The sequence below is a fragment of the Mus caroli genome, chromosome 16 (assembly GCF_900094665.2).
Source record: "Mus caroli chromosome 16, CAROLI_EIJ_v1.1, whole genome shotgun sequence".
Lineage (NCBI taxonomy): Eukaryota > Metazoa > Chordata > Mammalia > Rodentia > Muridae > Mus > Mus caroli.
The window spans coordinates 68,257,488-68,270,696 of NC_034585.1; the positions used below are offsets into that span (position 1 = coordinate 68,257,488).

The following is a 13,209-nucleotide window of genomic DNA, read 5'->3' on the forward strand; positions in this document are numbered from 1 at the left end:
AACTCAGAAATCCGCCTGCCTCTGCCTCCTGAGTGCTGGGATTAAAGGCGTGCGCCACCACGCCTGGCTTCAAGTGCATTTTTAAGTCAGATAAAGTATATGATGTGTCAAATTATGTTAAAATCAACCATCCTAAAATCATAATATACTTTAGCTGATTGAAGGACATTACCACTTAATAAACTGGACTTTGAAATATTGTAATACAGTTAGTTCTCTTGGTAAAACTCAATCTTGTGTTATAAGGAGTAGAGTTCGAAACCATAATAGATTAATCAACAAAATGGACTTATGTTACCTTTATGCTGGTTCTTTAGCAAACCGAAAAGCATTTCCTGTATTCTTGTTCTTCCCTGTGGGAGAATTTACCTTGGCATTGTCAACTATATGTTTACGAGGGCATGCTCAGTTATGTAAGAGGTGTGGGCATAGGTTTTGACCTATTTCTGTCCACGTCCACCCCTCTTGAAGTCAGTTTCAATTTTACCTACAAATGCATCTCCAATTTGCCCCAACCTACTAGTAACACAAGAACCCGCGCCCCTGCCCTTTTCCCTAGTTAATACAGAATTTCTTTATCTCTCGCCATTCTTATTTCCATCTCATGTTCACTCATAGAGCAGTGAGAATGAGCACCTCAGTATGAGATAAACACCACAAACCTACTGTATGGATCTTTGGGGTCATTATGGGATACGTCCTAGAAACCAGCTCCTTCTGTAGGCTGCTGTGCACTCAGCACAACGGCTCCACCTTTCTCTGCCAACCTCATACTGCATTGCCATCAACTTGGCCCACTGCACCAGGCGGGCTAAGTCTCTTAGAATTCCTTTACAGTGCCAGGTTTCCGTGTCCTCACAGATTACTTGCTCTTCCTGCAGTGTACTTCCGTAAGCTAATCCGTGCTTATTTTTCAGGCTTCCGTTCACCTCTTCCTTCCTCAGAGCCCCTTTACTCCCTCAAAACTTCTGTTTGCCATAAATCTTCCACACAGCGTCCTTCCTGCCTTGTATCACAATAATAATATATACGCAATATGTTACATATTATGATATGCAGAATAATATGTAATATTAATTGTACATCTGTACACATAAATATGTGTGTTCATTTTTACTAATATACAGTAAATAATTGTTTATTTACCATGATATATTACCCGTAGCATTCACTTAAATATTGTCTGTCACCCTCCCTTTATCTCAGAGCTTTTTGAGAATAGGATTCCTGCTGGTCGCTGTCACCAGTGGACAGGTAGTGCACAGTGAACCTTGACGGATGCTTACTGTATCTTCCCCACTGTTCGGAGCAGTGGTGATATGGAAGTGATTGTTCTCGTGAAGTTGACCTTCAGCTGGAGGCAGGCAGTAAATGCAGAAGAATTTTCTTTTGCCTAAAGACTCTTTGAGTGTGGGATACTAAATATAAAGTTGGTTTGATGGGAGAAAGAAAGAAAGTCTTCCTCTCCTGCTCTAATCAGAGTCCCATAGCTCAGATAGCCCCATTTTGTCTCTGTTGTTTTAACCCTGCCAGGGTATCCCTGAGTGTGACTTTCACTCTGGCGCTTAGGCGCCCTCGTCAATGGCATTCTTTGTCCTCCTTCCACATTTGTACTGGCAGCTGAGAAATTTGGCAATTCCTTACCCAGTGACTAATAGCAATAATTCTTTGTAGATGTAATGCCCCATAAAAATGGCAAGTCCTGTATAAACATTAAATAATTAGTTTTCATAATAACCCTATCGAGATAGAGCGTAAAACTCCGTTTCGTGTGGGAATAACTGAGTCATTGTAAGTCTACTTATCACAGTCACAAGGTTCTCCAAGAAGCACTGGTAATTCTGAAATGTGCCACTTCCGTTTTCTAACTCAGATGCGTCACAGGCCCATAAATTTCTGCCTCATAAGTAAGGCAGTTTTCAGTAGTAAATTAATTTCACTCCCACTTTATTTTATATTCAAGCATGTAAGATGCACGCCCGTCCAGTAGGTTACTGACAGTTTTAACATAAAGGACATGAGTTATCCACTTGGCTCACCTCCTTCAATATTCCAGATTTTTTTTTCTTACGTTACCCCAGACTTTCTAATCTGCTGGGACTTGGCTATGTGAAAGTCTATTCTTATGAATGTCCACTTTTCTCTGGAATGTGATAGATGTTCACTGTGACCTAGCATGCCAAACCAACCTATCCTTGGATTCCATGAATTGGTGCCATTGTCAGAAAGGCTGGGAGGTATCCTAAGGCATAGAGCAGGAAGAATCACAATGTTGTCTAGGCTTCTGCAAAATGGAAATAGAGATCACAAGTAAGTGCAGTCTGAACATTGATTTTTGCCCAATATACAAAAGGTCTTAGTTTCCCCAACCCCCACCCCCCAGCTGCATCATAATGGTGGGGGAAAATGGCCAAGAACAACATGGCCCCAGTACTGCAGCCCAGCAGAACCCGACTGAGGGAGCATTCACATGTGTTAACTGAGCTGGCTCCTTCTGCATGCCTTATGTAAAGGAACAGATTATTACCAGGCACTTCTGTTCTGCCAGTAGGATCTCTTTCTGTTTGCAGTGGTTGCTTATCACTTCCCTAAGATTGACTGATACCTGTTATCTTCCAGCACCAGCTGAGTATGAATACATAATTTTTAAGTAGACAGTAAACTTCTTTCCCAAGATGGAGATTCAGCAGCTTCGGAAATCTCAGGAGCTCTAGCCTTTGAGAAACGAGTGTTTCTTCAGCATATCGTACCCCACCCCCCACCAAGTCTTAACCAAAGCGAAATGTACCATTCTAAAATAAAGTGGCATGCATTAAAACCACGTGTAGAAGATGGTGTAATTATGGAACAACACTCCTAGATAGATCCCATGTCAACATGAAAACCTGAACATGGTAACAATTTCTGTAAGCTCAATGCCCTGCACAGATCAGATATATGAAGGTAATGTTTTAGAAAAGAATGGCATTGATACCATTACAAGATGGTGGCTTAAAAGGCACATCACTGGATGAAGTATTATTTCACACCCTGTCCCTTTCATTCTCATACTTAATGTCATATCTTCTTGTACATGTGGACTATTTAAAGTTAAAATTTGACGGATGACTTAAGAATATTTTGAGATATTTAAATCTTTTTGTCCTCTAAGTATCACGTTCCAACAAACAGTCAGGAAAATGAACAGTTTAGATATCCCTGTACATTCCTGTGCAGCTCCCAAAGTATATCTGGTCATTCAAAACAACTTGCTGGAAATCCTATTCAATTTCTTTTTCTGACATGGATTTTGGATCGGGGAGGGTTGCTGTGGTCTGTGCGTACATGTCGGGCACAGGACATTCCCAGTGTCATTCCTGTGAGTCATTCACCTTGCTTTAGGAGACAGAGTGTTTCACAGGCCCAGACCTCACTCATTCTGTTTGGCTGGCGAGCTGGCCACTGAGCCTCTGGAATCTGCCTATTTCTACATGCCAATGAGATTATAAGTACATACCACTGCCCGTTGTTATGTGGATAATGCGGATCCATCTCTTGTCCCCTTGCTTGTACAGTAAGTGTATTGTTAAGTGAGCCAACTCCCTAACCGTAGACTTGATATATATCATATATTTTATCTTGTATTAAAAAATTTGAAGAACTTTATAGCATATTTACCAGACACAACATTTACAATTAGGACAGATATCCCATATCAAAGAATTAATTTTTAAATTAAATAGCAATTCTTAGTGCAAGTTGGCATTCCGATAGAGGTCAAGGTGTATTGTAAAGGTGAGTCATTTATGAACTACTCCAAGTTGAAAAATTGTTTAAGTTTGAGGGAATACAGTGCCTTACTCAGCATAAACATATTACTTAGCAGCTACAAGTTATCCTAGCTTGTTTTCCTCTCCAGTACCCTTGCTTTTTGTTTCTTCTCTCCTCATAAACATTTCCTATTTGCTGCATAGTTTCATTGATAGGATTCCCTTTTGTGGAGAAAAATAGATCTCACGACTGTGTGCTACCTTCATTTGTTTTTCTCCCAAGATACCCGGTTCTCATTAAAATGCCTCTGTTCAATTAAAATGCTTATTCTTGTACAGCCTGTTCTGTTGGGTTTGGGTTGAAATAAACTGTTGACGAGAGAAATAACACATCATATGCATTCTGGATAATGAATTCTGACTTTCAATGTGCTGTTCAAAATGTGAAGAGGTCCCTTCCAAACGTGGCAGAGTCTGAGGACAGAATGTTAAGAAGATAGCCAGATGACTGTCAGGAGGGAAATTTCTCAGTGAACTTCTGTTCCATTGAAGGAAGCTGAAATATTAGTTACATGAGGATACTTAAGTATTTGGAATTGCAAATGGTTTTCACACAAGACTGATAGACAAGCCACTGGGTGGAGAATTTCCTTATGTGGCTAGAGAGCTGATTTAGGCTTGCCCTTGACTCTTTAAACATTCATTCCCCTTTTGTGTCACAAATTCAGTAACCTCACTTTCTTCTGAGTTGGTTCTGAGGACTATCTGAGGTGGCAGTGACCAGTGGACACTTGTTAAGCATGTGTTATTACATTTTTTTTTCATTGGTTTGGTGACGTGTTTCTTTCCCTTGAGGAGTCCTAAGTTTTGAGATTCTCATTTTACAATTTGATTTTATTTGATTTCACTTTATTATGCAATGGGTGTTTTATCTTCATGTATGTGTGTGTACCACCTGTATATCTGGTGCTGCAGAAGCCAAAATGGCCAGAAGACAGCACCAAATCCCTGGTACTAGATTTACCAATGGTTGTAAGTTGTTGTGTGGGTACTGGGAACCTACCTCAGGTCATCTCTATTCCTAAGCCATTTCTGTCGCTTCCTTTTATATTTATTCCTTTGTTTGTTTTCCCCTTCACACTGTCTGGGTTGTTCATGTGTAGAGGTTTCATAGGACAACAAAATTCAGTTGGTTCTCATTTCCCCATCTACGTTCTAGAGACAGAACTCAGGTTGGCAGGCCTGCCAGTAATCGGCTTTCTTTACCCACCCAGCCACCTCAGCAACCCATAATTCATTAATTTCTAAGACAAGAACTTTGGAAGGCACACTGTCAGGTTCCTAACAGCACTGCAAGGCTATGATTTGTGAAGGCAAAGGCGTGTAGGTCATGGTTGTATAGTATGTGGTTAGGGAATACAGAGAATCTGAGATGGTCTTCAAAGTACCAGGACAGGGGAGTTATGAGAATGGGTGTGAAGACTTCTAAGACCATTTATAGGAGTGTGGACTTGTGGGAAAGACAAAAAGAGAATTGTGATTTACAGGACAGGAATGCCATAGATGGTTTTTTGTTTTCCTTTATTTTTAAAGGAAAAAAACAAGGATAACTCACTAGGTGTCGGGATTCTCCTTTCTTGGCCTACCGACAAGCTTCCTTGCTCCTTATAATGGGAAGGATTTGGATACAGCCAATCTCCTGCCTGTCCTGAGATAATTATCCTCCTTCCAGTTCTAAAGCTTGGTGTAGTGTTCCCGAAGAGTGTTCTGCAAAGACTGACCCTGCCCTACACAGGAACTTTGTCGGCTTTTCCCCTGAGCTTCTCCATAGCAGGTGGATACGATTCAGGTGCATCCCTGGGGTGTGATCGTTTTGGTTTTGTGCTTTCAAAAACTCCTGGTAGTTGTTTTGTTCATGGTTTATATTTAATACAGTCAGTAAAGGCACGTGTGATGCCAAGCCTAACACCCTGAGTTTAATCTTTGGGACCCATGTGTAGGATGGAGAACACTGACTCTTCCAAGTTTTCCCTGACCAACATTGATGTGCCATGGCATATGTGAGCCCATATACACACACATATAAATAAAATGAAATGTGATGAAAATTTTCAGCTAAAACCTGTCTAATGTGATTCAGAAACAGAAATAATTGTAAGCTTCATTTTGCTTTAAAGGGGTGACTAGAGTCAACCACTTTCGGGGATTGGCTAATGCCGTGCCGTCTTTTATTTAACAAAGTGGAAGACACGGAGAGCTTGTTAACTAAATGTGCATCAGCCCATATAGCAGGATTTAAAGGACGCAGACAAGAAGAGGAAAGCCATCGCTGTCTCAGCAGATTTGACCTGCACTTTCTTGTTCTTCTTCTTCTTTTTAAATATTTACTTACTTATTTAACGTGTATGAGTGCTGTGTCTACATACACACACACACACACACACACACACCAGATCCCATTACAGGTGGTTGTGAGCCCCCATGCGGTTGCTGGGATTTGAACTCATGACCTCTTGAGCAGCAGTCAGTGCTCTTAACCACTGAGCCACTTCTCCAGCCCCGATCAGCCATTTCTTAATTGAAACGTGGTAGACGTATAAATGTTGTTTGTTCATTTCAAATCAATATCATACTTTATTGAAAACTGAGTTATCTTTTTAAAATCTTATAGTAATCACACATAGCAGGTACCATGGATAAATAGAGAAAAAGACAATTTTTTTTAAAAGATCCATGACTTGGAGTTTTTCTACCAAGATGCTCCCAGTCAGTTGAACTTAATTTTTTAATTACTTACATATGTCTACAGGACTTTTAAATTGGACAACTTAATTAAAATAATGTCATTTAATAATATGACATACAATATTTTCCTCCAAAGGAAAATTTCAAGACAAGTCTAAGTAAGAAATATTATTTTTATAGAAGAAAGAAAAGTCTTAAATTCATACTTTTATGAAACATTGCCTGTAGCCATAAGCATTACTGGATTTTTATACTTAACAGCTGCAAAAATAATTGCCTGAGCACTATCTAAGCAGCAATCTTTAATGGATTATGCATTATTAGTTTTCTCTTATACACTGCAACAGCAGACCAAATCATATGATACTTGGCAAGTACAGCTTGACTAATCTTAAACCTTTGATATTTCCAGAAGACATTTCAATATTTGTTGGCTTATTAGGGAGATGATTCTCACTTATAAATAAGATAAAGTATGATAGAGATTGTTTTAGTCTACCACTTATAAAAAATGTAATATTTACTTTCATTTGAAAGATATTTTCTTTTGGGTATTTTAGGGGTCTTAAGGAATTTCAGGGGTGTTGTCCCTGATTAGTAACATGATCCAGTATGGGAGTTTGCTGCCTGTTAAGGCCAGTTAATTTCTATAAACTTTACATTTTGTTTATTTTACATTCTTAACACCTAATAACAGCATAGCTTAGAACGGGTGAAAGCCTTCCAGCTCTGCTTATTTTTATAAGGAGAGGATGATCAGATGATGAAGACCCCCTCACTCAACAAAATGCACTTTGTATCTGTGCTGTTTTAAGATTATATAGTGTAAAAGTTACCATTGCAACAGTTGCGGCCGTCCAGGGTTTCTTTTCCTCTCACTCCTCTTTCTAAAGATAGGAAGTAGCATTCTTTCCAAGGATAGGAAGAAGTTGTTTCAAGATGCAGGATAAACCCAGTTTGGCATGGGTTCCTTGGCTTTCCCAGTTACATGAATATGGCTAGCACAAACAAAGGGAAGGAAAGAAGGGAAAGGTGGGAAACTATAAACGACTGGGAGGCAGTTAGTTTATTCCAGGCTGAGAGACCAACATTTAAGGTTGATTCTATTTTAACTGATGGTTTGAGCAAAGATTTTCAGTATCCTGACTCCTCATCCATTAGAGCATTTTTAAAAGCCACATGGGTGACAATGTATCCAGTGCAATACACAACTACAGTTCTAAAATTCTGTTCAGTAGTTTTATAAAGATAAACACCGTTCATCTCCAGATTTATGTGCCTGACTTACAAATAAATGTTTCAAGTGTTCCCTTCATTGACGTTATGAAAACGGTTCACATCTTATTCCACACAGGATGACAGAAAACAAGGATGGGCAACTTAACCATTTATTTCACTTTGTGATGATGTGTATGTAGTCTTCCTTGCTTTGTCATTTAAAATGGGGGCTATAAATAATGGACATAAGATTATCTGGTAAAGAACATGCTTATGATTTAAGGCTTGATGATAATGCCATGTAATTTAGAATCTCCTGATATCATTGAGGCACTGAGGACCATGTCCCTGTATGAACTTTTAGAGCACATTATTTAATTTCCCAAATTTTCCCTTCAGAGACTAAGTAAATAATGCCTTTTTTTTATAGTATGCTAACAGTGTATTACTGTCCAGTTGAGATGACACGAATAGATCATTTACTCCTTTAAAATATAGGGTTTTCAGTAGAAAAGGGATTGTTACTCTATTTGACTCTAAATAGGTTTATGAATTTAATAAAATACTACCTCAAAAATAACTTTGGACATAAATTCTGATGTTGTTATTAGTTATAATCTGTGTGTTCTAACTTCTTCCTGTCCACTGATTTAAAAAAAGGAACTGATTTTGAAGTCATTGGCAAATGTGTGTGTGTGAAGTTTTCATAGTGACTATATTTAAATTATGTTGGTCATAGAGTATAAATATCTATTAAATCGCTTAAATATATGCTTTGAAATAAATTCATATTTTTTGTGTATATGTAATTGATATACTAATAGAAAGCATTGTCATGAAGTTTTCTGTAAGTAATGGATTCAGTTAGAGTCGGGGTATGGAAGAGAGAAAAATACATGGTGGGCAGAAATTCATACAATTCAGATGGAATGCTAACTGTGAGGGGGAAAAGTAGCAGAGCGTACATGCTTGCTGGCCTGTGAAGAACAAGAAATAATCCTATCTGAGTATGCTCATGGGACAAGTCCCTCTTGTAAGCAGCAAATGCTGATAATAGATGGGAGTTCTTCAAGCTTCCCTGAGATAGCTATTAGTGGGAGTATATTCTAATAGATGTCACTATTGCTGAAGCTCAGAGATAAGGACTGCATATTTCCTTATTGAGTGTGATGATTTAATCTTGTCCCTACAGTACTACGGGATGACTTCAGACAAAACCCTTCAGATGTCATGGTGGCGGTAGGTGAGCCTGCAGTCATGGAATGCCAGCCTCCACGGGGCCATCCAGAGCCCACCATCTCCTGGAAAAAGGATGGCTCACCCCTGGATGATAAAGATGAAAGAATCACTGTGAGTACTGAATCCAGTGGCAGGGAACATCTGCAGGATAGCTGCATGCATCATTAACCCAAGCAAAAAGAGGATGTGGAAATCAGTTCTCCGGGACAAAGCCTTGCATTGGCCCTCGGTTTCCATTCTTCTTTTAAAAGAAATATATCTATTTTCCTTGTGTACACATGAAAACAAGTGATGGAAATGTCTTTAGAAGTTACTAAAAGTCAGGAAATATATTTCCAAATCTAAAATGTATGATTTCATACTTATACATATATACTTAATTATTACGATTGCTTGATGCTTAGGCCATTTCCATGTATTTCCAGTTAATATTATTACAAAATCCATTTTTATAAGACACTTCCAGAAGTTCTCCGAAGTTACTTCAAGGGTTTGCTGTAGCTGACTCTCTTTTTCAACTTGCTTTTCTCTTCTGTGTAGTTGACTTTCGCTTCTGAAAAATAGAATCCCATGCTGTAAATGAGGACTATGCCTCATGACAAAATAAAATGCCATGATCTCAGATTAGATTTTAAAATCTCTGTTTTAAGTAGAGAATATGGGATGCATTGTCTTTTTTGCCAACCACAATTCCGTGTGGCTTTTCTAACTACTTGTCCTATAAGTGTTCACAAAACACCTTAGCCCACTGCTCTCGTGGATTCTATGGTTGTATGACCCTAAGGTGGTGTGGTATTCCCTCTTATTATCTTGGTTCCATATATGCTGAGACTTTACATTGCAAAGTGCTTGACACAAGGTAATAGCTATGTAAAGAAAAGATTACTGCCAATTTATGAAAGAAGTTATAATATATATTGAATGTATCTACGAAACGCTTACCCTAGTCTTGAGTAACCAGTTAACCAACCAGCAGAACACAAAAGTGAGAGGAGAACAGGACCAGCGAGAGCCATGTTTAGGGAAGGAAATATAATGTGTGGGGTTTTGTTTGTTCTGATATTTTTGTTGTTTGTTTGTTAGTTTTCTTTCTTTTCTCAGCACTGATCTGACTTCAAATGAGCACCGCAGAATTGTTTGTAAGTGTAGAACCTGGAATAAGATTATTCAGCTCTATCGCCCTTTAAGAAGCACTCAGTTCAAAACCAAGTGTAAACTCTGTATAACAAGGTGGCTTGAGGAAATGAGTTCAAGAATACTGGGGAGTAGAAACTGAGGATAACCACTTCTCTGCTTAGTGACAACTGTTCCTATGGGCTCTGTGTGCCACCAACATAAGAATATTTGACCTTTAAGTCCTACCCCAGATCACACTCGTGTATATTCTCTATCATGCCCATTACCCTGCCTTAGTAATTCAGATGCACTCAAAGCCTTATTATCTTTGACTTTCTCAAGTGTCTCCTGACCAGCTATTGGTATTTAATAGAAATTAAAGACAAAATTCTCAACAACTAAAATGCAATATTAGGTAAACTGTGGAGAGAACCACGAACAACATCAACTAAATAACTCTATTATGTAGTTTTGAAATACTATTTATTTTAAAATAATATTTACAATATTATTTGAGAGAGGGGGTAGAGAGGGATTGATTAGAGATCACATAGAAATGTAATGTTAAAAGGATGATCAGAGAATATCTCAATAAAAATATGGAGAGAAATGAGTAAGGGACATGTGTAAATTTTCATAACTGGCTTTTGGGCTCCTTTTTGGGTTTCTTTTTTTAAACCACCCTTCTCCACACCTATTCCAACTTTCAGACTCCCCAACACTAAGTGGAAGAGAAGGAAGGCTAGTGGGGAAAGGGGACATCGATATCACTAGACAACTTCCTGTTGATTTAGGAGACTGAATTCCATGGGGCACATTTGATCTTCAAGTCAGCTTATCCAATAACTTCCTCTTTACAAATGGCCACTTGACAAACCCCAACAACAGCAACCACCACCACCTCCACCACCAACAGTAGCAGCAGCAGCAGCAGCAGCAACAGCTATATAAGCAAAGGGCTGCACCCATTACTTGCTGCTAGCATGTATACACTCTTTCCAGAGTTCCTAGAATTACAAATGTCATCCACCTGCTGAAACTTTCATACACTTGCAGAAACTATGTACTGCTGGCAAAATCACCCCCCTGAAAGATCACGAGGAAAATCATAGTCAGCCGTTGTAGACAATCTAAAGCAGCCCTATATCCCACACCTGGGATTATAACAAGAACATATTCCTATTGTTTTTCTGTGTTTAAAGACACCAAAATTCTCACTACAATTTTATATTTTCCTCTTGGTACGTTTAGGAGAAGTTGCTCATTATCAGATCAGAAGTTATGAGTGGTGGTCTTCTCAAAAGTAGACTAATAGGGAATTTTTGAAGTTATCCAGACATGAGATAAATGGTGGATTGAACCAGTCGGGGGGTGGGGGGGGAGAGGTAGAGAAAAGTAATTAGATCCTTAATATATTGTAAAGTAGCACCCCCTCCCCAAATTTTCAACCCTGTTGGATATAGCGTATATGAAGTGAAGAGTCAATCCTTTATGGATTGGCCTGAGAAAGTCAGAATATATGGGTGCCATTAACTACAGTGAGTGCATTGACTGTAGATGGTTGGTGTGTGAGATATATCAGGAGCTGAGGCTTAGGCGTGGTAATTTTCAAATGCTCATAAAAGATCTAAGTATATATGAAATAAGCAGTTGGGTATATGAGTCAGAAATTCAGACTTGAGGTTGAGTCTGGAGAATAAATTAAGTTGTGGTAAACATACAAGAACTCATTACTAGGCAGTCCTCCCCTCGCATTGAGCAGAAGAAAGACCAATCCTAGCTTCTCAGGCAGATCTGTTAGACTGTCTTGGCTTCATAACGAACACTATTAAATACCAGTATTTGAGTGGACCTCAGCTACCCCATTCCTTTACCACTAGACAATCTCTCCTCTCGACTGGTCAGCTTAGACCATAGAACACAGCTCATGGCACAGGACCTGAAGTATGCATTACAGAATTTTACACTCCTCCACTTTGTTCCTGTGACCAGCATGCCATGTTTGATGGATGGAGGCTCATATTGCTGACAGAAGTCACTACTGTTTCCTTAATATAAAGTTGTCTATCCTGATGACTGTGAGGCTCAGCAGGCATTTCATATTTCATATTCCAATCTTAGAAACTGACATCATGTGGGGAATGAGTCTAGACCAAAAGGAAAAGATACAGGGCTTAGCTCTCAAGGAGACAGGCAAGCTAACTACAGAGCAGCAGAAACCTAAAGTGTGTAAGAAAGAAAATGAGCTCTCCAGACTTTTAAGAAGGATCTGGGAGGAATCAATTTCAGCTTGTTAATCAACTAATGTGAGGATTAAGGGTTGCCCAGTACATGTAAGAACTAGTCGCAGTCAAAGATGACATGTGGCATTTGGGGTGGGGGGATGTTAAAAATACTGAAACCAGGGGCTGGAAAGATGGCTCAGCAGTTAAAGCTACTCTTCCAGAGGTCCTGAGTTCAACTTCCCAGCAACCACACAATGGCATACAACCATCTATAATGAATTCTGGTGCCCTATTCTGGCATGAAGGTATATGTGCAGATAGAATACTCATACATAAAATAAGTAAATAAATAAATAAATATTATTTAAGAAGTGTGGGAAAATATTGAAACTGGACACAGACTAGATAGGACTCTTTACAGGTTATAATATGTTAGATATAAAACATAAAACACCGGTTAATTTTTAATGTTATATTGTATGTGTTTCTATATGTGTGTATTCATTTTTATGACATTTTTATAGCATTCATAGTTTAATCCTGTTGTAGTAAATTTGTTTTGTTTTTAAGCAAAATCTTGGAATACTCTCCCCATTTCATATATTGTATTAGATAATATTATGAATTTTGTCCGTCTTTAATACCCAAAGGGATGCTGTCCACTAACTCAAAACCACCCATCCTTCAATACCTACAACAGTTTAGAATCAGTTTTAAAACCCCTTCTCATCAGGAGCCAGACAATTTAAAGCGGTAATAACCTATGACTGTGAAATGATGCCAAGATGTTAATATATAAATAATTTTAAAAATCATTTACATGCTGCCAAAACGCTGATCCACAGTAGTGTTCCATATGCCAGGAAGTAGTAACATCTGAAATTTTACTACTCCCAAGACCATCTGTGCATTTTGTA

The 13,209-nt window shown here is 38.7% G+C and overlaps 1 protein-coding gene across 9 annotated transcripts in view; it reads left to right on the top strand.

Moving 5' to 3' along the window:
• The window catches only part of Robo1 (roundabout guidance receptor 1), a 997,918-nt gene that overhangs the window by 849,475 nt on the left and 135,234 nt on the right, over positions 1–13,209 (top strand). For all 9 annotated transcript variants that reach the window (XM_029470374.1, XM_029470376.1, XM_029470373.1 and 6 more), the window contains one exon: positions 8,905–9,062. In XM_029470374.1, coding sequence (XP_029326234.1) covers positions 8,905–9,062 — 158 coding nt within the window. The remainder of the gene's footprint in view (positions 1–8,904; positions 9,063–13,209) is intronic.